Below are 26580 nucleotides of genomic sequence, written 5' to 3'. Positions count from 1 at the left end.
GCAATATGCGTAAGAACATATTTGCATTTGCATGCCACATAATATTTTAATATGGACACTGATGCTCTTTTGCTAGCCACCAGAGGGTGCAGTCAAGATAAAGCACAGGTGTGATGTGCATTGTTTTATTTCATAGAGATACACACAAACTGGCTGTTTGGGTAGGTGCGATGTGTATTCTGCTTGGGCTTAAAGAAAGGAAAATTCTAATCTGCAGAATGGTACCTGAAAAGAACTTATCACCACCAGATTAGGATACCTGCGATACAAGTTATGATGAAATAGACTGTTGGTCTGGTGGTATTTGGGTAGTCTCTGTGGATGATTAAAATGAGTGATCAGAGAATATTGCTGGAGTACGACAAGGCCAAGCACAACTCACTGTATGTGGTCCTGTGACTTGAGGCAGGACATCAGAATATTTTGTTTACCAGCTTTTGTTAGGGAAAAGATTTCTCTATCATGAAGGGTGCACCTGTGGTAGGCATGGGTGTATTAAAAAACCATAGTGCATGGGTGTCACCTATGTAGGGCATCTCCAGGCTCTTTAGGCTGGTGTGAAATACAAAATTAATGCAGTTAAGACATCTGTGTTCTGAGAAGGTGGGACATGATGAGAATTGCAAGTGAAAAAGTACTATCCTATAGCAGGTCGCCTATATGCAAGGGATTGGGATTTGTGTTTCTTGGAACATTAATAGGTCACATACGGGTTCAATGTGGAGGTGGATTGTTTCATATTGCAAAACTAAAAAAAAAAAACAACAACAAAAAAAAAACACAAGGACAGCTGTGTCCTATATTTAAGACGGAAGCCAAAAAGGCTACTTAGTTTGCTAGATAAACTGTACAAATACGGTAGAGCTAGTCAAGTGTGCCAGTGTTATAAACAGGGGTACAAGAAAGCGAGTGTTTGTTATGGATTAAGTACTCCTAGCAATACAAATCAGGGCATTTCAAGTCACCAAGCAGCTCCATGACCATACAATGGAAAAGGCGGCTCAGCGGCTGGTTGAATGTCCCCGTAAAGTCATGAAATGTATTAGGGACTTACCATATTTTTATTCCCTTCATAACACACGACTCCTCAAAGAGCGTATACATAAGGAAAAGCATAATATTCAATTGCTATAAGCAGTATGAAAATACAGTCACTGTTAACACTATTAAATATGGCAAACGAAACAGCATCAGGTCTACTATAAAGATGTGAAAAATTAATTATTTCTGCAGTTCATTTGCCGGATATTAAAAAGTTTTTAGAAAGTATGTATTCTAGCAAACGCAATTCTAATCAGAATGGCAGGCATTACTAAAGCTTCATCTGTACTTTTACAAAAACGTGCTGCGTACCGTAGCTATTTCTATTCTACATTTACATATTGTGGTCAACGTGTCACTGGCAGAACTTGCAGACGCTGCTTGGCAAGCACCTACCCCAATCTCTGTCACCATCTGACTCAATCTTGCGAGAATTCTCCTTTTTCTTTTAGAGAATATATTTCAGTTGTTGCACTCAATGAAAACTAAACTAAACAAGGGTGCACCAACTTTTAGTTAAAAAAGAAAGAGAGCTTTCCCAAACAAACCCAGAAAGGACTGGGAAATATAGCAACAAAAGGGGAGTTGGTTCCTTTCTGTGGTTCCTAAATTGAAGCACGGGGTGCTTAACGAGATTTGACACCAAAAACTTTTTTACCTCAATGACATGTACCCTAGTTTGTCCCAAAATTATTACATAAACATATTATTCTTAAAATTCATATTTATTAAAAACTTGAGATAGCAGCATGATATAAGTAACAATTTTACATATAAGCAACATATAAAAACATAATCACATTGCATTAGGGTTCAACACATAAAACAAAAATTAAAATTAAAAGTAGCAAGAATGTCTGCATTAGGGTTCAACACATAAAACAAAAATTAAAAGTAGCAAGAATGTCATTCTTGCTACTTTTAATTTTTGTTTTATGTGTTGAACCCTAATGCAGACATTCTTGCTACTTTTAATTTTTGTTTTATGTGTTGAACCCTAATGCAATGTGATTATGTTTTTATATGTTGCTTATATGTAAAATTGTTACTTATATCATGCTGCTATCTCAAGTTTTTAATAAATATGAATTTTAAGAATAATATGTTTATGTAATAATTTTGGGACAAACTAGGGTACATGTCATTGAGGTAAAAAAGTTTTTGGTGTCAAATCTCGTTAAGCACCCCGTGCTTCAATTTAGGAACCACAGAAAGGAACCAACTCCCCTTTTGTTGCACCAACTTTTACCCACCTCTCATCTTGTGTTCAGTTGGTGAGAGAAGAAACCAGGGAGCATGGTGACAGATTACCTGTGGTATAATTTTCTCATTACAAGAAGTTCCGACATCAGAATTCGCTTCGCATGTGCAAATTTGCGACAAACTTAAACTCCCCTACAAAAACCCCCAAACCATCACATTCTACCTCTCCAGCCATGACCTCATAACTCATTTTATCCCATTCAATAACCCAATGCTCGCTCTTTTCCTTTCAGTGACTTCCTCATGCCTCCCATGCCCCTTGCAACGATTTCCCATCTGTCTATACATCTTCCCTCTCCTTATCAACACACACCTGCATGTTAAGTTAACTTATAAAGCACACGTACTGCAACTGCTTCTTGGCACTATGGGGTGAATACTACATAAAATCAGCAGATACAATTAAAGGGAGAAACATGCCGATTTAAAAAGCCAGGTATTTAGATATTTCCTGAAGGATACATAGCTAGTTTGTGCCCGTGTGGATGAAGGGGAAAAGGTTCAAGGAAAGGATTTCCAAAGGGAGGGGGGCTAGAAAAAAGAAAGTGTTCCAGGATGAGCATTTAAGGGTTCCACCATGATGCACGCACTACAATGCATACAGAGTTACCAATTTTCAGTTGTCTCAGAGCCGTGGATTAATGGATGACGTGGAGCCATCTCAAGAATACTTCCAGAAAGTAAATACTCACGATTGGAAACATTTGACCCACTCGCCACGTGGCCTGAAGATCTGGGAACACCGCCTAAAATATCTAAGGAAGTAAGAAACCTCAGAATGCCCATGGACTCCAAGCTATCGATGAATGCCCAAGTGGACAAACTAGCAAGTTCAAGCTTTGTTACTATAAAAACTCTCCAACAAATCTTCCCCCATTTGGAATTTCCACACAAGGTCCAGGCTACCATCTCCCTTGTTTTGTCCAAACTCAATTGCGCCAAAAGCCTCTACCACGGACCACCTTTAACGACTATAAAAAGACTAAAATGGTTTCAAAATTCTGCTCCCAGACTACTCTTACACATAAAGCAGAAAGACCACATCTAGCCTGCCTTGAAAGCCCTGCATTGGTTACCGGATCCACGTTTAAGCTGCTTTATATCACCCACAAAGCGATACATGGAACTGGACCACTCTTTATCAGGAATAAAATCACCAAACACATTCAACAAAAGATACAAGAACAAAAAACAATGGGTAGCACATTATTCTCTATTTACGAAGCCAAACTATGGAACTCTTTACCTCCCCCAACATAATATCCACGGATAACCAAGAATTGGATCTTCCCCACATAACCACCATACGCAAACAGATAGAAATATACAGCATATCTCTCTGTATATAAGCATTCATTTGTACTATAGATACGCACCTATATATGTGCATTGCTTTGTATCAACGTTTAGAATAATTATATTTAAAATAAATTATATATAGATATTAGTTCTGCTAAACAAATGTATATATTACTGAGTTACATTATTCTATGTTTTTAACATGTATATAAGTGACTGAATAAATAAGGAAATCTTTTATCATTACATTTATCTACAATTGCTTCACTATTGAGGTACAACACTTGAAAGCCAGAGTTTATTTAATGCATCTTTAATCTACATATACTACCTTGCTTTATGCATCTATATACCTTCCATGTACTAAAGGATCTAGATCTTTATTTCTTTTGGATCTATATATTTATCACTTTTCTTCTAGTTCAGCATATCCAATGCACTACCCTATTGTTCACCACATCCCGCTCTCAATATGTCCTCTAACTCATCTCAAACCTCTTTCTACTACTCTTTCCACTGCACTTCCCTATTTCTCACCCTTTACCAATATCAATATATCCATTAACTCCCTCTGACACTCATCCCAAACCGTGTACCACTACTATGATCTCCAAAATAACCCTCTCGAGACTTACCTACTTCACCCCTCTATGCATCATCTCATACCTCTTTTTACTATTCCAATCCCCCAAAACAATGCTTTCTAAACCCCCCTCTGACTCTTCCCCTCCACCTCCTTGTTATTCACTCCCCACCTCCCTTTAACTCATCCCAAGTCTCCTCCTGCTGCTATGAGCTCCAAAACAAAATTCTAAATCCTTACCTTCTATCCCTCCACTATCCTTTTCAATGCAAATAACCGACTAACAAATCCACCATTCAAATTACTTTAATATTTTCACTATACTACTTCATCACTAATCCTTTATGTTTTCTGAAGTAGCGTGCTACTCGCCAAAAAAGTGCTTTAACACCCCATCAAGGGCAGCAAGCGCTATATAAATGCAAACCTTTTATTACCCTCTTCTATCCCTCCACTATCCTTCTCAATCCCAAAAACTGACTGAACATATCTACCACTCAAATTACTTTCATATTTTCACTAAACTAATTCACCACTAATCCTTTATGGGTTCCGGAGTAGCGTGCTTCTTGCCGATAAAGAGCTTCGCCGCCTCGTCAGGGGTAGTAAGCGCTATGTAAATGGAATTACAATACTAGAAGTCCTCATCATGGAACCTTAGAAATCATATCTCTACTTGTTCCCCCAATATACTTAATGCACAACTGTTACTGCCAGCCTAGTTAAGGCACTGTTCAGCATGATAGTGTCAAATGGCGAACCAATCATTCATTCCTCAGCATCTATGATACATCACTACATCTCCAACCTGTACTCACCAACTTTCTTGCCTCCGCATGAAAGTGACAAAGCGTATCAACTTCAAACGTATGTGCATCACACACCGAGCCATCCATGCCATTGTAACACTGCTACTACAACATAAAATCTGCACCTACTAACAAACTAGGTAATCTAGTTCTAGGTTGGCTCCACTGCGGTTTATCCCCAATTGAAAAATTCTTGAACTGACAGAAGCTCTTTCTATATCCAGGCAACAAGCTCAGTAATGTAATTTCTGTGAGAATACGAGCAATTGCAAATCACCTCACAGTTTAGAGTACTAAAGAATGGTAATTTCCAAACACATGACCGTACATACAACTAATTGAAGACCACTGCAGCTCTGTAAGAAAACTACAACCCTAGCTATTTCCGATCAACCGGTGGCTACAAAACAATTAATGCAGCAAAAAAAAAAACAAATAAAAAGAAAACTTCTTTAACTGACTCGTGCTTTAGAAGATCACCGTCACCCACCTATGAAAAACAGGAAATGTGATCGAAGTAGCTGTACATTAAAGTAAATAGATTTTAAACATGTGGCCAAAACTCATAACTGGAAATATGTTAGCTTCTGATTTTTTTTAAGTCTATCATAGGTTGTAAAGAGGAGGAGGTTGTAGCATGTAAGCAGGTATACAATTGTATTGTCAAGACAGGTATATTAGTTTTCTCTTGCTCATCTAATTATAGTTTTATCAGATTGTAACAACTATAAACATTAGAAAATATTATTGGCTGTTCGTATAAATACAGCATTGCATGTTACTGCATTGCTGGATTTAACTCTTGTACTGCAGTGATTTACTTGCACATGTTAGCCTGTGCTACAATGCAAAACTCAGCTGGTTAGAAGTAGCACATACATGGTTATGATGAGTGAACACGTAACAATAAACGGGTGAGAGGTAGCGCCTGTGTTACAGTCCTTTATCACATGCATGAGATAGCGTATAATTTATATTTGCACTGATCATATGAGTTAACATATGTGTTCTAGTGTGATAATGTACTGATGTGAGGTAGGGTATGTCTTGCACAGCTTCTCCATCTGACCCCTGTCCTCCCAAAATCCTCCACCAACTCGACGTGGTGAACCCAATCATTAACGATATTGTTAACTCATCGCTTCGCACTGGATCTGTCCCCCGCCTGTGGAAACGGGGAATAGTCAAACCGCTCATGAAAAAAGCCAACAAATCCCCGTCAGACCTCACCAATCTTCGTCCGATCTCGCTCCTCCCAGCTTTGGGGAAAATCACCGAACAAATGGTTTACAGAGAACTCAAACGATATCTGGAAGCTCACAATGTACTCCATCCGCAACAATCTGGTTTTCGCCCCAATCATTCGACCGAAACAGCACTGATCGAACTTTCAGACTCAATAAAGATGCTGCAAGACCAGAAGAAGAATGCCATCCTCATTCTTCTCGACCTCACCGCGGCGTTCGATACTATCTCCCACTCCATCCTGATCAGCAGACTGACGGACATAGGGATTTCGGAAGTCGCTCTATCTTGGATAAAATCATTTTTAACCGACAGGTCCCAAACTGTCGCTCTTGGCCCTTTCCACTCCAAAGAGAAGAGGGTTTCCTCCGGTGTACCCCAGGACTCCATCTTGAGCCCCCTCCTTTTTAACATTTACCTTATCCCACTTTTATCCCTGATTGAGTCATTCGGCATACCTGTAACATCGTATGCCGATGACACGCAACTCATCGTACCCCTAGAGGAAAACTCGACCAAGGCAGAGCATAACCTCAAAAACTGTCTGACGGCGGTCTTCCAATGGATGGATACTAACCATCTCAAATGCAACTCCAGCAAAACGGAGATCCTCCCCATTGGAAGAAACACCATCTTCTGCCCAGCCCTTTGGTGGCCGGAAAACTCAGCTGCCCCCCCCCCCCAGACCGTAACAACTGCAAGGAATCTTGGCGTCCTATTCGACTCAGACTTATCCTTCGACCAACACGTCAGGATTGTAGCGGGCCGATGCTTCGGAATTATAAAATCTCAACAAAAAAAATCTTCGACTTTCTACCGCTAGATTCCAGGAAAACAGTAACAGTGGCCCTAATAATCTCACGCTTGGACTACTGTAACGGTCTCCTTGCGGGAGCAAAAAAGGCCACACTGACCAAGCTCCAAAGTGTACTTCACACCGCTGCCCGACTGGTCCTATAGCTGCCCAGAAAATCATCAATATCCGCAGCTCTAAGATCCCTGCATTGGCTCCCACTCCACAAAAGAATATTTTTTAAAATGTTGATTGTCGCCTTTCGGGCTTTTAATAACAAATCCGGCCCTAAATACCTTACCAGACCCTTCCCCCACTACAACCCGAATAGATCCCTCCGCTCCTCCCATGACAACCTCATCCTCCCAGTCAGGTTCAATTTGAAGACTAAAGGTGGAAAAACCCTAAGCTTCCTGGCCACTAAAGCCTGGAACATCATGCCCAAAAATCTGAGACGGCAAACTCAAGAAAAGCCTTTCAGAAAACTGCTAAAAACTTGGATTTTTAACCTTCCGGATGACTACACCAAGGCAGCCATCTAAACTCCCACAGCTACTACGATTTGTTTTCGATCCTCTACCAGGAAATTCAGCGCCAAGATGCTCCTTCCGGAGCGAACGCTGCCGCTTTATAAATACCCCCACAAATTACAAATTCCACTATGTAAAGGTTACGGAGTCCCTTGAGTTGCAGTAATAGGTACATGTGTGAGCCAGCTCATTAATTAATGTAAAGTATCCTGTGCCTTACAGTGCAATTATCTACAGATGAGATATAGCGTGCATAGCTACAAAGTTTCTCAGGTCAATGCATGACTAGTTAATCTTGTCTTTTCCTTAGAATTCTGGGATTTTTTGTCCTAGTTTCATACTGGGTTAAATAAGATTACAAGTCACAACATACTAAGAAGAAGAAAAAAAACTGAACCGGCCTAGCTTCAGACTACATCTAGTGTAAATATTCTATATATGTCGGTTAAAAGGGTGCAATCCTTTTAATGGACAAATATATTACCTCTTAAAAGAATAAATATTTGTCACCAGGAAGCTGAGAGACTCCACTGATTAAGAGCTACACTGGCTCCAAAGCAACTTTTATTTTTGATTAACCATTGCACACATTTACATTTCTTTTGGGTAGCAGGCCCCTTGGTGAGAAGGCATGTTTCTGTTTTAGTTTCACAACACAGGAGTGCATTTTCCTTGCTAGCATTACAGACTAGGCCACCAAAGTTGGGCACAGAACAGGGTCCATGCAACAGGGGAGGAAGGGTGCTAAATGATTTTTTTTTTATTTTTATTTTTTTTACACAAAGCGGCAGAAAGCCTGCTTTGGGCATCTGGTCTCGAAGTAATGGCCCTGTTGAGTAGACAGTCTGCTTCACAGAGGTATAGATATCACTGGTGCTGGAGAGGCAGGGCATACTTGCTTGTGCCAGTGTTTCTTTGAGCCTTGGAGCAATGGCCCAAGGGAGGGCAAGAAAATAAGCAAAGGAGAGACCTTGAGCCAAGTTGTTAACAAATGTCAAGGGCAAGAGACAGCAAGGCAGTATCTATCATTGGTGATGAAAATTGTGCAGTGACCCTTTTGCCCAGGAGCCAACTGTATCACAATTAAGAATGTTTTACAATAAAAAGTGGGTATGGGGACTAAATTCTCCTTGCTAGAATTAGGGCAGATGGCGATCTTGGCACAAAAAAAGGCGACAGCTAATTTTCTTACATAAAGACCCTGAACTTGCTTCGCGAATCAAGTAATGATCAGACATGGTGGGGGAAGGAGTGAAAGAAGAGGAGATACCCTGCTCCTAAGTGTTACAGCCATCATTAGGATTGTTTTTAGTCAATTCTGTTCTTCTTTGATGCCATTTCTTTTTTTATAAGTCCCACATTTAGTGTGGATTACGAGCTACAGAAAAGCACCCCAGAAATAATCTCATGATCTCCTCTCCAGTGATCATCCCTCTCCAATTCCTCGGACACCTCCGCAATATGTGTATGAAGAATAGTGTCTTTTAAGAATGTGGCGGTGTAGTCACATCGCTCAAAAACTGCATGAAGCCGTCTCAAATAAACGAAGTATTCCAAGTGTTGCAATTAGAAGACGAAGTCTGATATATCAAATTAAAGATTACGTTTATTATAATCAGCCCCACACCTAGTGCGGTGCGTAGGTCAGTTAAGCAGTCTCAGCAATGACAGTTGGGTGAAAGGGAAGGGACCAGAGGCAACACCAAGTCAAAGGGAACGGTGCCAGGGTTCAGTGGTCGGCCAGACTGCTTGCCAAAGGGAACGTACGCTGAAAGCTGACATCCAAGTTGAACAGAAAGCTCACGAGTTGGGGAAAGTAGCCAGAGGGCAACACTGTCTTTATCGATCTACAGTGGGGAGGAGCCCGCCTGTCACATTGTGGTTATAGGAATGATTGAAAAGCATTTAGCCAATTTAGTTTACTATATTTAGGTGTATGTGGGTGCAGTGTGTAAAAACACAAGTTTACTCACACTGTCTCTTGCAGGATGCCGTAATAGAAGTAGCAGGTGAAAACTCCAAAAAAGCAGAGGATAAGACGGAGCCGCGAACCCACAGCCGCCTCCATTGGCCCGGCTTCAGGAGCCTCCAGCTGCTGCCGCTCCGGGTCCCTCATAGGGACGGCCTGCGCCCGAGCCGAGCAAGGACCCAGACCCAGGAGAGGGCTGTCCGAGGAGCGCCTGCTGGGAAACACGGAAGAAATGGGTTAATTCATTGAGCACCATGAGGGGAACGAGGAAATGATAAACCAAAGGAAGAGATAACCAGAAACAAACCAGAAGGCATCCAAACATTAAATTCTAAGAGCAGAGCCGGAAGTAGGGAGGACGGCGCCCTTCTCTCCCGGTTTCTAACTATGAAATAATGTAGAGCAACGATATATTTTCCCTCCCCAGTACCACGTTTATTAACACGTAAGCTTTTAAGGCTCTCAAGTTTTTCAGGTCCGTGCGTGAGTAGCTCGTCCAGTCCAACTCACACCTTAGCATTCTGGGACTTGTAGTCCTTCTAATGCCATTATACAATCAGAACTACAAGTCCTAGAATGCCAAATAAAAACTGTACTTGAGCACCCTATAGGACGGAAGAGATCGCTATTTATCCACAGGAAAATATAAATTCACATACTTACAATCTAATGAAATAAATAAAAGACTCCCACTCCCAGGTCTAGTTTTCAAAAGTCTCTATGTCACCATGACACAACTTATCCATCTCTAAGATTTCCTTTTACAAATAACAAGGGTGTACTTGAAAGAAGCCAAGACAATTCCCAGAAAAGACTACTAAATTAAATGAAGGGACCGGACTGGAAACAACATTTCCTTGTATCATAGTATCAAATAGCCCCCCCCCCCACCCCCTCCCGGGGGGCGTGGCTATGCACGCAACGTGGCTGGAAGCACTTGGGTAGAGCTCCGACGAAGAGCTCCCCTTCCATGGGAAAATTATCCTGATCAGCCATCCACAGCCGGTCGCTAAGCTGGTGACCACTCCACTCCCTAGGCATGTGCAAAGTGTGCACCTGCACAGGACTGCCAAACCCCAGGGGCCGCCACGACGAGGATCGGATCGGAAGGATCAATGATACATCGTCGTGGCACTGGCGGCCCCCTGGCAGGATTTGGTGGCCTCCGGCTCCGACCCCGGTCCGCAATCTGCACGGATGGGTCACACACACTCACACAATCAGCCAGGTTGAATTCTTCTGACGAAACCGAAGCCGGCCCGACCCAGTTATGCATACCATGGCAGCGTTGTTGTTTTCAGTTTCACTTGCCCAGCCAGCCAGCAGTTTGGGTCCCAGGGCCGTCAATCTTAGCCCTACTACCAATGATGTGACGGCCCTGGGACAGCCCCTGCGCGCTGTGTGCAGTGCGCAACTGTGCACCTGCTGCTCTTAGCCGCTCTGACGCGTCACGGTGGTCACGCTCCCGCCAGGGAGAGTGCGTGACGTGAGTGAGCGGTGGTGCCACTGTGCGTCGTCATCGTGTGAGAATAAAGAACAATTAATACCAACGCCACCGACGATCATCAGAGAACACCTGTCCGACTCCGGCACTATCTCGACTCTTCCCCGACCCTTCAAATTTGGAACGGTGAGAGTCTGACTCTGAGACGAGACTGCTAGAGAGAGTCTGAGAATTAATTAAATAGTATAATTTTAATTTATAATATATAATATACTGTGTATATATGATATGATATGAATATACTGACTAAGTAGTAAGTTTAAGTAAAAAATGTGGCAGTGCAGTGGCGGCACACAAATGAAAACACGGCCCTGAGGGCCCTCTTCGGGCGGGTGCACCACCAGTCAGGCTCGAGTCAAGCTGGCTTAATTCTTCGTAAATCCTATGCCCCACACATGCCCGTTTTGAGGCAGCCCAGCCCATCCCCAACTTTCAGTGCCTTGCTTTATTGCCAAACAGTCCAAATTTGACAAACATTGCATTATAAATCAGTAGAAAGCGTGCAGCCGGTTTCGAGGATTTCTAACCCTTCAAAGGCAGGGATGGGTTTTTAATGAGCTGCTGCTGCGTGCCTATTAAGGTCTCACGGGAAAGGTTGCTTCCTCATTATTATCTTCATTGAAGCGGACAGCGGACTTGCAGGTGTGTTCATAGACTGTTAGACACAACAAAGATAGATTCAATCTGTGAATATTATTGGACAGGCACTGTTGTGCAATGTGCAGGCCTCGAGTGGGAACAGTCTTACAATGACAGCCTGCTGCAGTGCTGCCTGATCGCGCCGACACCGGCAGTGACGCACGCCATAATTCTATATTAGGCATTATTTAAAAGGCTCATCCCTGGTCTCAGGCTCCATCTCAAAAACACGATCCCTGTGCGTCCTGAGCCCAACCCCTGTACTGAGTCGAGAACAAAGGCGCAAGGTGACAGACGACCAAAATACCCCTTGTTCAGGCCTCAGTGCGTGAAATGGAAATATTGAATTGCAGGCACTCACTAATTAGAGTACCTGCCTGCTCCTGAGAAGTGCCGGTGCTCTCCCATTAAATATGTTACAGCAGTGCTGAGAGGTGCAGATACTCTACCCTTCACATTCAGGAAGTGCAGGCACGCAGTACCGGGCAGTACCTTCCCATTTAAAGCACTTCCCTTTCCCTTTTCTCTAACCACTTCACCGAGCCCCTAGAGAAGACTCCACCCCCCTGCCTTCTGTTTATTCCCTGCGTAGCATGCCCCCCCAAAGATGACCTCTGCCTTCTACTCTCGGCACAGCACAATGCCCTCCTCCTCCTAAATTGTATCGTTCTGAGACGAATTCGGAAGGGTAGGAGCAGCCGCAGGTACTGGTCAATCATCTAACGACTTTTCTGGACGTATTATTAAAACACCTTCCTGAGCTCCGCCCCGTCCGGACCCCCTCTTCTGGGGCCCCCACCTATGCTCCCTGCACAGGGCCACCATGTGCCTAGAGCAGGCCCTGCACTCCAGGACCCTCCCGCCCGTAATTTGGCTGGGTTTCGAGCAGCTAGAGAACCTCCGGCCGCACCGGGACCTCCCGGCAAAAACCAGCCACGTGCCTGGAGGCTGAGCCGGCGTCGGGATCCACGGGAGTCCGGGGCCTGACTTGCAACACAGCGGCGGCAGATGCGAGACACGGCGGTCCGACCCTAAGGTGGAGGTTGCCAGAGGTAATTGCATCAACATAGTAACGTGACTCCCCCCCTACCTGCCCTTGGCCCAAACGACCATAGCAGCACAATGGAAGGCGCTTTTCCGTGACCGGGGCACGCCCGGAGTTTCTACTGCCGGAGGGGCCGGGGACAGAGGCGGCCAGTGAGACAGGAACCGGGGTCAGTATATGTGGAGGCCGGGAGCAGAACTTGGGAAGCGAAGATCCCACTGGCACCGTTCGAGAGCCCGGCAGGGGAAGGGGAGACGGGGGGCAGCTACCGGGGCATACTGGGCAATGACATTGGCGACGCACCGCTCCGGAGCCATAACTAACCTGCACCATGCCGCAGCCGGGCCTCGCATGACTGCTAGGCCACACCAGAACGCTGTGAAAGGAGGAGGGCCGAGGCAGCTCGAGGGCGTCCTCCGGGCATAAGACGGAGGAGCAGATACTCAGCGTTGGGAGCATGACCTGGGACTCCCTGGAGCTCCGGCATATGGGGTAGCGAAGATAGGGCGCTCAACGGCCTACCAGACGCATGGGACTGCGACGCGAGAGCTGAACTAGAGTGACCCGCCTGGCAACCTATGAGAATTACTGCCCTGCCTCTCCTCGCTGAACACTGCATAACTGCTTCTACAAGATGCTCGAGTGTCATAACCACTGACCAAGGGGCCGCACTTCTCTCGGGTCGCCTCCTGGACTCCGAGGCCTACCTCCCTACGCTTCCAGGGACTATGTCTGGAGCCGAGCACAAAACCGGCTGTAGTGATTGCGATTACGGGTCGCGCCACTGCTAATGTCAGGTGGTACCAGAGCACGAATTGGCTCAGGAGGGGTGCAGTTGCGAGGAAAGATGGATAAGCTCACGTGAAATACGGACACAGACCAGATGGTGACCAAACTCGATACCATGCTGGTGGCCATGGAGAGGCTGGAAGAGTCGGTCCAGCTCACACGCACGTCGCTGGAAACCAAGATAGATGGCGTTGCCATCAACCTCACCCACCTAAGGGCTGACCACAAGAAATTAGCTGAACGATCCAAGGCCTTGGAGAGTACAGTGGCGGACCTCGAGCCCGAGTCACCCAGATGGATAAACAGATGAGAGATCTCCTCAACAGAGTTGAATTCCTGGAGGATCAGGCGGAGGATGCAGAAGTACGGGCGCGACAGAACAACGTGAGGATAGTGGGCGTACTAGAACGATGGGAAGGGAAGGATCCCACGACGCATATGGAAGACTGGTTAAAAGCTCTCCTGCCTGAGGGAACACAATCGCCTCACTTTGTGGTAGATCGTGCACACCGGGTACCGACGAGACCACTCCCGACGGTATCTAACCCCCGGCCTCTCCTCCTCCGCATCCTGAATTGCCGGGACCTTGACTCTATCTTGAGGGAAACACGTAAAATTCAGGACATCCAGGTGGACAATGCCAAGATCATGTTCTTTCCGGACTATACGGTCCAAGTGCAACGACAACGGCATTCCTTCCTCGCAGTGAAACAACGTTTACGCCTAGTTGGTCTTAAATATTCCCTCCTGTTCCCTGCCAAGCTCTGAGTAGTGGCGCAAGACAAAACGCACTTTTTCACCAGCCCGGAGAAAGTGGAGGCGTGGCTAGACAGTGGAACGGACAGAGCTCCCCGACGACCGCTGGACGCCTCCGGCACGCGACGGAACCGAGGGCCCCGCAGAAGACGCAGAAACAGATCACCACCGGCCCTGGGCACACGGACAGGGATGGGTGCTGGACCCCTGAGGATATAGCACACCTGGAGCAACAGGACGCCATTCGGGTAGTGACGGAAATCAGCTGCTCACCGACCTTGGAATCAATCCCGGACACCAGCCCTCGGGCATGCCCAGTGATGACAAAGCGATCTATGGGCTGCCGGATTCCCAATTTTCCACGGAACAACCAGATGTCACCCCACAAACAGCAGACCTGCTTCATTGATGGGCCGGGTTGGTACCTGCCCCCCTTTCCTCTCCTACTCTGAAGCCCCGGTGAGTGTGCCCAGAGTACCTACCACTACTGGCCTCCTGCTGGTCAATGGTAAGAGCCCAGCACAAGATGAGAACGGTTGGAGGGCGTTTGGCTACCCGCCGAGAGACACAGTGAGTACTACTTTTGAGAACTATGGTTCCTAGCGGGGAATTGAATAGGCGAAGATCAGCAGGCACCCCGGCCGGTTGGGCCCGAACTACTAACGCCCTGTCCGATTGGGACTACCGTGACTGTACAGACACTGCTGCGGGCTACTGAACTAGGGGTGAAGTGCATGATACCTGAAGAACTGTATTGGTTACCTAATAACAAATTTATATACCGGCTGTGACTACTTTTTGATCCCAAGGAAGGGTGATGTTCACTCTCTTATGCTCATTTGCCATGTCAACCAGGCTGTACTTGACGTGCAGCGACCCCCATAGAATTGAATGTTAACTATCTCGATAGAGAATTTGGACGGCTGCACGTTTTGCAACCGACCTTTTGGTATTACTCACTAGCATTGTTCTTTATGTTTTTTGCATTGTCTGGATCGTTTTCCCCCCTTCCCCCCTTGCCCCCCCTTTTCTTACTTATTGTAACCTTATCTTAGCATTGCAGGTAGTCATGACTGTCTTTAGTGAGCAAATGTGGGGACACTTGGTTGGCAACACTTATACCGCATGTGTGGGGACCCTGGCGGGCGATGGACGAGACTTCCTTGATAAAGTGAAATGGCGACGACAAAGCTTTGTACATGGAACCTACGCGGCATGCACACGCCATCCCGTAGATACCAAATATACTCCTATTTAAAACGGCACAGTGTCCAAATTGCACTCCTACAGGAGACTCATCTAACTGACGCGGAGACAAACACATTGCGCCGTAGGTGGCGGGGGCAGCTCTATGCCACGGGCTATGCGTCCTATGCCCGCGGAGCACTGATATGGTTAAGACCGGGAACCCCTTTTGAAATAGATCATTCCCATATAGATAAGGGGGGGCAGATTTGTGGTGGTGAAGGGGCGGCTAGATGGACGCCCAGTGATACTGGCATCGATATACACACCCAATGCGGACCATGGTGGGTTTTATGCACAGCTCTCTACTGTCTTGTCCCGTGGCATGGGATCTCCTGGCTCTTGGGTGGGATTACAATTGCATCATAGATGCTGCGCTAGACCGCTCCTCCCCACCCCTACCGAGCGCACCTGTGTTGGGAGCTCTATATATTTTTAAATCCTGGGCCTTGCAATGGGACTTGCACGATGCATGGCGACATCGTAATCCTGATGTTCAGATGTATTCATATTACTCGGGCGCACATGGGTTGCATGTACGGTTAGACAGATTCATGTTATCCAGCGACTTACTCCCACACATAACTGACACTTACTATATGGGCCGCACACATTCGGATCACAATCCTCATGTACTAGAACTTGCGTGGACACAACCACGCCCCCCTATACCCACCTGGAGATTGTAACCAGATCTGCTCCTAGATGCCCCGTTTTTCGTGATTCCCTATATGCACAAATAGCACACTATTTTGAGGATAACATAGGTACGGCATCCTCTCCCCAAGTAGAATGGGATGCTTTTAAAGTAGTGATCAGGGGCCACTGCCTAGGCACACAGGTTAATTTGCGGAGGACACTAGACCTGACATGGATGAAGGAAGGACTGACGCAGACAGAACAGGAGGCAGGGGAGGGTGAAGATGAAAGTGCATTAGAAGCTCAAGCGGAACACGAGCGGTTATTAGACAGATTGCGTTGCCTTTACTATGCCACCCACTCGGCGCGTACGCATCACACAGAGGACAAACCTGGTAAGCTATTGGCCTGGCTGATCAGCCGTGAGGATCGTATGGCACCAGTGACGGCGATACAAACCAGTCGGGACGAAAAGCTGTACACGCAGAGTTAGATACACGCGGCCTTTGCTGCCCACTATCGCACACTCTATCGCTCCCAGCTACAGGCCTCTCCATCTGACATTGCAGAATATCTAGCAGACATACCCCTGCCGCCGTTGGGGGATGCCCAGCGCGGAGAACTGGCGGCACCTATAGCGCCTGAGGAACTCCGAATGGTCATATCTGCACTCTCCAATGGCAAGTGCCCAGGACCGGATGGTCTACCAGCGGAGTTCTTTAACTCCTTAAGAGCGTCGAACGTTCAGCGCCCAGTGCTGAACGTTCGAATAACGGGTGCTGGCCCGTCGGCCAACGGTCGTGCGCAGCACTGGCAAGGTAGTGCTCGCGACGACCGTTGGCCGACGGCAGCACTTAAAGGGTTAAGACCTACTCTGACCTACTGGTACCGGAGTTGATACGGATGTATGCGGCGGCTGTCGAGGACTCTTCGCTTCCCCCTACGCTCAATGAAGCCAATCTCATCTCCCTCCTGAAACCGGGCAGAGATAGCAAACAACTGGGTTCGTATCGGCCACTGGCCCTCTTAAACACTGATTATAAAATCTTGGCGTCCACCTTGGCGCAGAGGTTGGCTCCCTTTGTACCCACGCTGGTGCACGCTGACCAGAATGGTTTTGTGCCAACACGAAGTACTTCATACAATATTCGCCGTCTCTTTCGAGTCCAAGAATATGCAGTGCAACAATGGCCTAGGTCGGGATGTTTAGTGCTTGATTTAGAAAAAGCCTTTGATTCGGTTGAGTGGCCTTATCTGGGGGCTGTATTGAGGAAATATGATCTCTGGGATGACTTAATAGATATGGTCAACTTACTGTACCAGACGCCCACAGTGAGGGTCCGCATTGGGGGGTTACTATCTGAAACCATCAGGATCCGCAGGGGCACTAGGCAAGGCTGTCCCCTGTCTCCATTGCTTTTCTCCTTGGTGATGGAGCCGCTTGCGGAACAATTGAGAGCACAGGGTGAAGCCTGGGGGATCCCCTTAGTGGACGGCATCCATGCGGTCTCCCTATATGCAGACAACCTGCTGTTGTATGTTAAAGATCTGACCTGTTTGCCGCAAACATTATCGGACACTTTTCGCACCTTCGCAGCCCTCTCAGGACTCAGGGTCAACTGGGGCAAATCTGGAGTGTACTCCTTCAGCCCCGACATGCAGGAATGCGAGATACGCATAGATGGTGTGAGACTGGCCTGGCCCCCAACCACGTTTCGGTACTTGGGTGTCAATATTTATCGATCCCATGCAGACATTTTAGAGGGTTGGATGGGTGTAAACTCCATGCCGGATATTATTGCTGCCCTCCCTAATGGCTATGACGCAATTTGGCAGAACCGCGCAGGGTCGGCTCGGGGGGGTGGGGTAGCGATTCTATTTAAAAAATCCCTATCTGTGGAAGAGATAATTTCAGAAACAGTGGACCTAGCTGATCTAGTAGGAATAAAGATTTCTCTAAACAATTCCTGCTGGGTGATTCTGTCAATCTACCGCCCACCCAACTCATCTCCACTTTTTAATGATTTATTTACACCTATTATATCAGATCTATGTACAAGGTACAAAAAAATTGTGATATTAGGAGATTTTAACTTGCATTGGGACAGCCCCCAATGGGACTTACCAACACGCCAACTGGACACCACCATGTCCGCTTTGAGTTTTAGTCAACTTGTGAAAGTACCCACACATATCAAGGGTCATACTCTTGACTTAGTATGGTCCACAGACCCAAATGTCCTTCTTAAGGATGTGGTTCCCTGCATCTGGACTGACCATTACCTAGTGACCTGTGAGGTAAACATAAAAGATCATTTAAAGCACCTACCCCGAGGTACTAGAAGGACCCGCAAATGGGCCGAGGTTGATTTAAAAAACCTGACCTCTGTGCTTCCGGAAATGACTTCTCTGACGAATTCTGATAGAAGCCTGGACGTAGAATATACAGTCCTAACTCAGAGCCTGAACACAGCTATTGATCACATAGCACATAGCACCGGAAAAAACTCAGTCAATTAAGGGTCCTGGTAAAGAGGCTCCATGGTTTACCCCATCACTAAGGGAACAAAAAAGAAAGCTCCGAGCTCGGGAGAGAATCTGGAGGAAAACCAAGCAGGATACTGCAAGGAACCAATATAAAGACTCACTCCACCTGTATAAAAAACTTATTTCACAAGCCAAGGCGGAGTACTACGAGTCTCGCCTACAGAAGGCTAGGAATATCCAGAAGGAGACATTCCAAATCCTGTCGGAGCTGAGTAAAAAACAGGAGAACTCTGAGTCTCTCATAAACTCTAACACCTTTCAGGAATATTTTTTAGAAAAGGTAAAGACCATTATCCAGGACATCAAGAGTAGTGTGGTGAATTGTGACACTATACAGCCTGAGGTTCAGAATCCTACTCACTGCTCTTTAGTACAGTTCCCTGAGTTGGACGAGCTGAGTCTAGAGCAGCTAATGGGGAAAACTAAATCTGGCTCCCCAGCGGACCCATGTCCCCCGAGTATCTTCCGTGTGGCACGCCCGCTATTGGAGGCTCGGATCATCTCTCTCCTAAATAGGTCCCTAGAAACAGGGTATTTACCTGGTGACCTTAAGGAGGCGCGAGTTAGACCTCTGCTGAAGAAGCCAGGCGCAGATCCGGCTGTCCTGAAGAACTATAGGCCGATCTCCCAGCTGCCTTTCCTTGCTAAGGTCCTAGAGCAACACGTGCTGAAGTCTCTATCACTGTACCTCGAATCCCATGGCTTACTGCATGAGCGACAGGCAGGGTTTCGAGCGCACCACAGCACCGAGCTAGTGATGCTCTCGTTGTTGGACGAACTGAGAGGCATGGCTGACGGCAAAAGGCCGAGCGCCCTGATCTTACTAGATCTGTCAGCGGCGTTCGATACCGTCAGCCATGACCTGCTCCTGGGAAGGCTGGAGGCCTTTGGGATCAAAGGCTTGGCCCTCAAGTGGCTGCGATCCTTCCTTTTGGGAAGGACTCAGAGGATACAACTTGGGGAGTCAATATCTGAAGTGGGTCTCTTAGAGTGCGGAGTCCCACAGGGCTCCGCACTGTCCCCACTTCTGTTCAATCTTTACCTGCAGCCTTTGATTGCATCCCTGGCTGAGTTGGGCTGCAGAGTCTACAACTATGCTGACGATACTCAGCTAGTGCTGAGTATCGATAACACAGGGACAGCACAAACCCAAGCTCAAAATATCCTGAGGTACACCGTAGGTTGGATGACAAAAAACCTACTAAAGATCAACCCGGATAAGACCGAGGTATTGGTAATTCCATCTACCACCTCACCGTGGAGTGATCTGTATTGGCCTGCTGAGCTTGGATCAGCCCCAAAGCCTAGTGCCAACGTAAAGAGTCTGGGGATTAAATTAGATTGTGACCTGTCAATGTGCAGTCAAGTTTCCGCTGTTGTTGGAACTTGCACGAACATCATCAGACAATTGAGAAAGATAGCTCCCTTCCTTTCTCATTCGATGATGTGTTCAATTGTAGCAGCAACTGTCATCTCCCGGATCGATTATGGGAATGTCCTGTACCTTGGCCTCCCAAAAATGTCGACAAACAGACTCCAGGTCGTAATGAACGACGCCGCACGGCTAATCTTCAGAGTGCCCAGACGAACAAAGGCCTCCCCTCTTCTCCAAAACCTTCACTGGCTCCCTGTTAAGGAGAGGGTTGAATTCAAGAGCCTCTGTATAGCGCACAAGGCGATCTACGGCCATGCGCCGGCCTATATCAAAGCCCGCCTGGAAGTGTACAACCCGACAAGAACACTCAGATCATCAGACGCTCAGTTACTGGTCTGCCCCCGCTACAAATTAGTGACTAAGGGAGGGAGAGCCTTCTCTGTCCTGGCCCCCCAATTATGGAACAAGCTGCCTGAGGGGCTACGCAGGGAGATGAATCTCCTGCGGTTCAGGAAATCTCTGAAAACCCTGCTGTTTAGAAGAGCCTTGATCACAGTGTAGTCCTGTAGCTGCATCTCTCTCAGGAGTGAACCAAGTTATTGTAATGACATCGATTTCCAAGCGCCTAGAGGCCTGCAGGTGATTGGGCGCGCTATAAATCAAAATTAACAATAACAATAACAATAACAAGGGTAACCTTGTTAGAGCTATCTCCTCCCTTCAGGCACAAATGACTTTTTGGAAGACGCACCCCTTAATGTACCCAGTCGAATAACCCTAACAAAAATGATAGTGTTACCAAGACTCCTATATTATTACTCTAATATGCCGGTGTACGTTACGACCCGCATCTTTCGAGAGCTAGAATCCATGGTCCGAGCCCTCATCTGGAACACCGGCAGGCCCCTAGTGGCACTGGCGAAGCTTTATGCACCGGTAACATCCGGGGGACTAGCAGTCCCAAATCAGGAGCTCTATTACCTAGTGGCACAATGACAATGGGTGGTCGGATGGCTGAGTGGGAAACACTTAGAAGACACGACCTCTGATGCCACGACTCTCTCCCAAACCCAGATCCACATGCTGTTTCACCCCCTAACCAAAACGCCATGCCCGACGCAAATACACCTAGCGGTGGCCCGTAAGTGCTATGTGCGTGGTATGAGACTTACCCGAGCAGTGAAGCCTTGTGCTCCAGCCCTCCCGCTGCTGAGCACCCCCAGGGACGGAGGGGGGGGGGGGTATGATGGCCATGCTGGAACGTTGGATGCAAGCCGAGATTGACACGATGGCGGACTTATACGCGGATGGTGCCCTGCTCCCCTTTGACAGACTGGCTGGGGGCACTGACCTACCTAGTGGGGAGTTTCTACTACATGCGTCATTGGTACACACGTACGCGAAGGCGTGGGGTGACATATCCGAGGAATTACCGACACATTTACTGGTGCAGTACCTGCATGTTATGGTAAATGGATCCCATGTGATCCATTGGTTGGCACAGGCGATATTATTCCACACGCATAATACCCTCCAACCGTTGCGAGACAAGTGGGCGGCAGACAGAGGAAGGAATTGGACAGATAAGGAATGGGCAATGGTACTGGAGGGGCCCACCAATGTCCCGCAGAATTCACGCTTCAAGATTATATAATTTTACATATTGCACCAGGCATATTTGTCGACAGACAAAATTAATCGATATTTCGCGATCGACACTTCTGCGTGCCCGCGATGCTCCCTGACGGGTGCGAATATCCTCCACATGCTCTGGACCTGTCCCAGAATATTGCCGTATTGGCAGACAGTGACGGCGCTGTCAACAAAAGGAGTTGGAACAGTGCTGTCACATACGTGGGAGGCATGTTTGCTAGGCTTATATAAACGAACAAAGCACAATAAAGTCCCAGCTAGATTCTGGGACCTAGGACTCATTACAGCCAAAAGACTCCTAACCAAATACTGGAGAAACGGGAACCCACCACACGTCAAACATTAGCGCACCTGCTTCAATAACTGGGCAACGACAGAAAGCACCACCCTACATAGGGAGGAAACGGCGGGATTGAGGGCATTCCCAATAGCACAGCTCTGGGATGAGGTCTTGAAATCTTTTCATCAGGCGTGTATTGACCAGGGAATCACCTAAGAGCTCGCTTCACCGAACACAACATGGAGGGCAAGAGGGAGGACAAGTAGCGCGAACATAGGAGGGAATTTAATCTAGGTCCACGTTCACCACATCGTAGCTGTGCTACAAGTTGCTACTGTTACGCCATGAGTAAATAGTTCCAACCTGACTCAGGCACACAAGACAAGACACACAAACTATAACCGGGAAAAGGTACTGAGCACGCTACCGCCCCCACGTACTTGCTCCCCCACATGCGTACGGAGACTTGCACTATCAGACACGCACATACGGATTGCCTGCTTGCACATTTCTTCGACTTTTTATTGGATTACATATATTTTATTCCCCTTATTTTCTTTTTTTCTCTATGTTGGCCTCTTTTGTTTATTACTCTTATGTGGTTTTCATTTCCTCCCTCCCCCAGTTGGTAAAGTTAGCAGTGTGCGGGCGACTTTATACCAGACACGATAGTTAAACTGTGTAGAATACACTCAGTTGACAATGATCCACTGATCGTCAGACAGGTTCGCAATACCTACCTCCAAACTTACGGGACCGCCCTGGATGAAGAGTCCCCTTACTATCATCGTAGAGGGTTAGGATAGCATACATACACAAAGCTGAGGCATCTAACGGTGCGTTCGAGTTCTACGAGCCACTACTATAACCGATCCAGATGACAGCTCACTCTTAGATACTTAGTTGGACATACGACTGCCACACCCGACGGGTGCATGCCTTGGAGACAAATGTTGACAGCTCATTTCCTCGACACCCCCTACCTCCCGGTTGCAGACCCATTACTCTGTAGAGATGAGAAATGCTTACAGTTATTTAACATGATGTGAAATTGTTGTTCTATTTCCTATATCAGTTATACTTCTACAATAGCGGTTGTGACATGTCAACAAGATCCCGTATAATACCATTGCTGCTTATAGTTACTACTGTACATTGTCAGGATGACTTATTGCTTTCGATTACTATTTTGACATGTATTGCGACCATTACTCTGGAAAACTCAATAAAAGATATTCATTAAAAAAATCAAATATCCCCCACCTCCTCCCCCCAAGAAAATGGGCACAAAAAGGAGAATCATATGTGCCTAGGACCAATACAAATATACAGTCTCCCACTCAATGTACTGTTATTCCTATTTTTAATGAGTACTTGGATATTGCATATATATATATACATACCTGTTGTCAAATAATACATATGTCTCCAGAGAACACAAACTTTAATTAGCACTTCAATAGAGCAGATACTCTCACGTACCTGTTATAAGGCACACAGCTAAATCTCAGAGAGTAAGACACCCTACATTCCACAAGAAAATAGACTAACAAATCTATCTCCCAGACACAGAGGTAAAAGAGACATTAGGAAAGAAATTATCAGATGCCATCCCCAAAAAGAGATCCTCAGCAAAAGTATAAAATAAACACACTCTTTGCCGTTGGGTCCCAAAACCGAAGGGCTATATATACCCACTTCATTATAACCAAACAAAGTATACCCTTGTATGTATGTAGAGTATTTATATAGTGCAGAGTATTTATAGAGTGGAAACTAAGCTAATTAGCAAATGAGCACTATATACAACAAGATAAAAGAACTCTTGTTCAATAGTAGCTCTTCAGATGATTGCCGGTGCCTGAGCTGACTTAGTCTGAGGTACAAAGGCCCAAAAGCTCCACAAGTATTCATTATCACCAGGACATAAGACTCAAACATGCATTCTCCAAAGTCCCCATCGTCAGAAACTAAAGATGATTTGGTTCGTAAAAGATGCATAAAAATGTTGGCACCCAACCCAATGGTAGAGAAACGTTTCACTCCCAATCAACTACCACACAAACAGACACCACTGTACCCCTCCTGCAAAAATAAACATAGATAGCCATCTCATTCTTTGCCCACCATAACCCAAATAAGTAATCACTATCCTTAAGACAAGATGCGAATCTTGCCCAGAAAACTCTACTCAAAGATGTAAGGTCTTTGAGGCCATTATTCGGACCACACAAAAGGTGATGTGAGGAATGCTTGCAAACACTCAGCTCAGTATATTCCTAGGAGCCACACAAGGCCTTGATATATCGTAACATGGGTTTAGAGAAGGCCATAGCACCGAATCTGCCTTGATCAAATCGACGGAGGAGATCAGGAAAGTGTTGGACGCAGGGGGCCGAGCGGCCCTGGTCCTGTTGGATCTGTCGGGGGCCTTCGACACGGTCCACCATAGAATTTTGGTTGACCGTTTGGAAGACCGCCGGATACAAGACAAAGCCCTTAGCATTCTGAAATCCTTTCTCACCAACAGGGTCCGGGTGGTGGCGCTGGGGGAATTTGAATCGAAACCTTTTGTACTACCCTGTGGGGTTCCCCAGGGATTCTCCTTAAGCCCCACCCTTTTCAATATCTATGTCTCCTCTCTTGCCGCGGTTATTCGTTCATATGGGTTTGAACTTACATCTTACGCAGACGACACACAGACTGTGGTGTCACTGCTTCCAGGGAGAGAGGATGGCGTGGCCAGCAAATTCCAGGAATGTATGTCAGCAGTTGGTACCTGGATGGCCAGGCACTGCTTAAAGTTGAACTCGGCTAAAACGAAGTATTACTTTTTGGCTCCAATGACAACTTTTGGAGTCCTAACTGGTGGCCTGAAGACATGGGGACCCCCCCTATTCCAGTCACAAAGGTAAAGAACCTAGGGGTCCTGATCGACAATAAGCTCTCTTTTAGGCCCCAAGTAAATGCAATGACCTCATCCATCCACTGTTCATTGAAAATTATCCAGAAGATTCTCCCCTTCCTACCGGAGGAGTGTAAGAAAACAGTGGTTACGGCCCTCGTTCTATCGCGCCTTGACTATTGTAATAGCTTATTCCTAGAGGCTCAACAGGGGCTCCTTAACAAACTCCAGGTCCTGCAAAATGCAGCAGCTTGACTTATCACAGGCCTACCAAAGTTTGCATCCATCTCCCAGGAACTTTCGAAGCTACACTGGCTTCCAGTGCGGAAACGGATCTCTTTTAAAACCCTGTGTATAGTCTTCAAGGCTGTCTATGGATTTGGCCTGTTGTTTCTAAAACAGCATTTCCAGTGGCATAGACGGGTAGGCATCTCAGGTCAGCCAACCTGGGGCTGATTAGGACCCCACGCATAAGGAAAGCACGCTGGGGAGGCAGAAGCTTCGTCCTGGGGGCAGCAACAGCCTGGAATGCTTTACCTGTGGCACTTAGACAGATTACTGACTTGATGATCTTCCGTAAAAGTCTGAAAACTTGGCTGTTCACGAACTAGACAGGAGGCTTAGGCCAGGGGAACTATCATTACAGCGCCAGGACACCGTTTGGTAACAGCGCGCTTTACAAATGTTATAAATAAATAAATAATCAAATCCACTGGCAATCGTTCTGGGGAGTTTTCAGGCTATTGTTTTTGCCCACTGTGCCACTGTAGACAGATATTTGCCTACTATACTTCAGCTCTAACCCTGCTCCCTAGGGAACCAGTCTATTCCGACTACCAGGTTAGGCTCCATCCGAAACGGAACACAAGCCCCCCCCGGACCAGTCTTAATCTTGTTAGGTCTTGCCAGTGAGTTACAGCTTTGATCCTGTGGTACAGCGAGCAAGGGAGGGACCCACGTCTGGGCACTCTCTTGGCAACTCAAGTTGGTGTTACATCAAACACACAAATGGTGATTGGTGAATGCTTGCAAATAGTCTTTAATTACTGCCAAACGCTCTGGGTAGCAACCAATCCATCATTTTTCACCCACAGAGCTACACTATTCAGAAAACTGCCTTATGCAAATCAGTACGGACCCTAGTCCTCATTGAAGCAGTTCTGATTCCGAACTGCCAGGTGAGCCCCCATGCAGAAGAGAACACAAGCAACGCCGGTATGGTTTCAGCTTTGTCAAACCTCATCAGTAAGGTATCGCTTGGGAGTGAAGGACCAGAGAGGAAGGGACCCACGTCTGGGTACATTCTTCACCAGTTAGGGTGTTACATCAAATAAACAAAAGGTGATAGGAGGAATGTCTGCAAATTGCTGATCTACTTGCACATAACATATGCATTAGAAAGAACATATTGGATACATCCAACACAACACAGATATACCTTACAATCATTCATTAGGTTGGTTTGAACTGCACTCTCCACCATAATGCACCACACAAATAGAACAGACTACATTACACAGAACATTACACATATATATCCATCAGAATTCAGCTATGAAACACAGGCAACAACACAGACTCAGGCACGCAATGGATATTCCACTATACTAAGAATTTCACAAACAAATATTAAATCTCTCTGCATAATTCTTTCCCACTATAAAATCATAC

General features: G+C 46.4%; 1 protein-coding gene across 4 annotated transcripts in view; it reads right to left on the bottom strand.

Annotated features, from left to right (window-relative positions):
• Positions 1-26580, bottom strand: part of SLC35B1 (solute carrier family 35 member B1) — a 271776-nt gene that overhangs the window by 93508 nt on the left and 151688 nt on the right. Inside the window, exons 1-2 of one of the 4 annotated variants that reach the window (XM_086923985.1) lie at positions 9840-10011; positions 9537-9743 (exon numbers count right to left, since the gene is read on the bottom strand). In XM_086923985.1, the coding sequence (XP_086780111.1) occupies positions 9537-9679 (143 nt within the window). In that variant the 5' untranslated portion in view covers positions 9680-9743; positions 9840-10011. Of the gene's footprint in view, positions 1-9536; positions 9747-9839; positions 10012-26580 lie in introns of those variants that run through there. The other 3 variants (XM_086923986.1, XM_086923983.1, XM_086923984.1) reach the window with 3 other exon arrangements.

This window comes from Lissotriton vulgaris, chromosome 5, assembly GCF_964263255.1.
Source record: "Lissotriton vulgaris chromosome 5, aLisVul1.2, whole genome shotgun sequence".
NCBI classification, from domain to species: Eukaryota; Metazoa; Chordata; class Amphibia; order Caudata; family Salamandridae; genus Lissotriton; species Lissotriton vulgaris.
The sequence above is the reverse complement of the archived record's forward strand: the minus strand, read 5'-3'. Positions and strand labels throughout refer to the sequence as shown.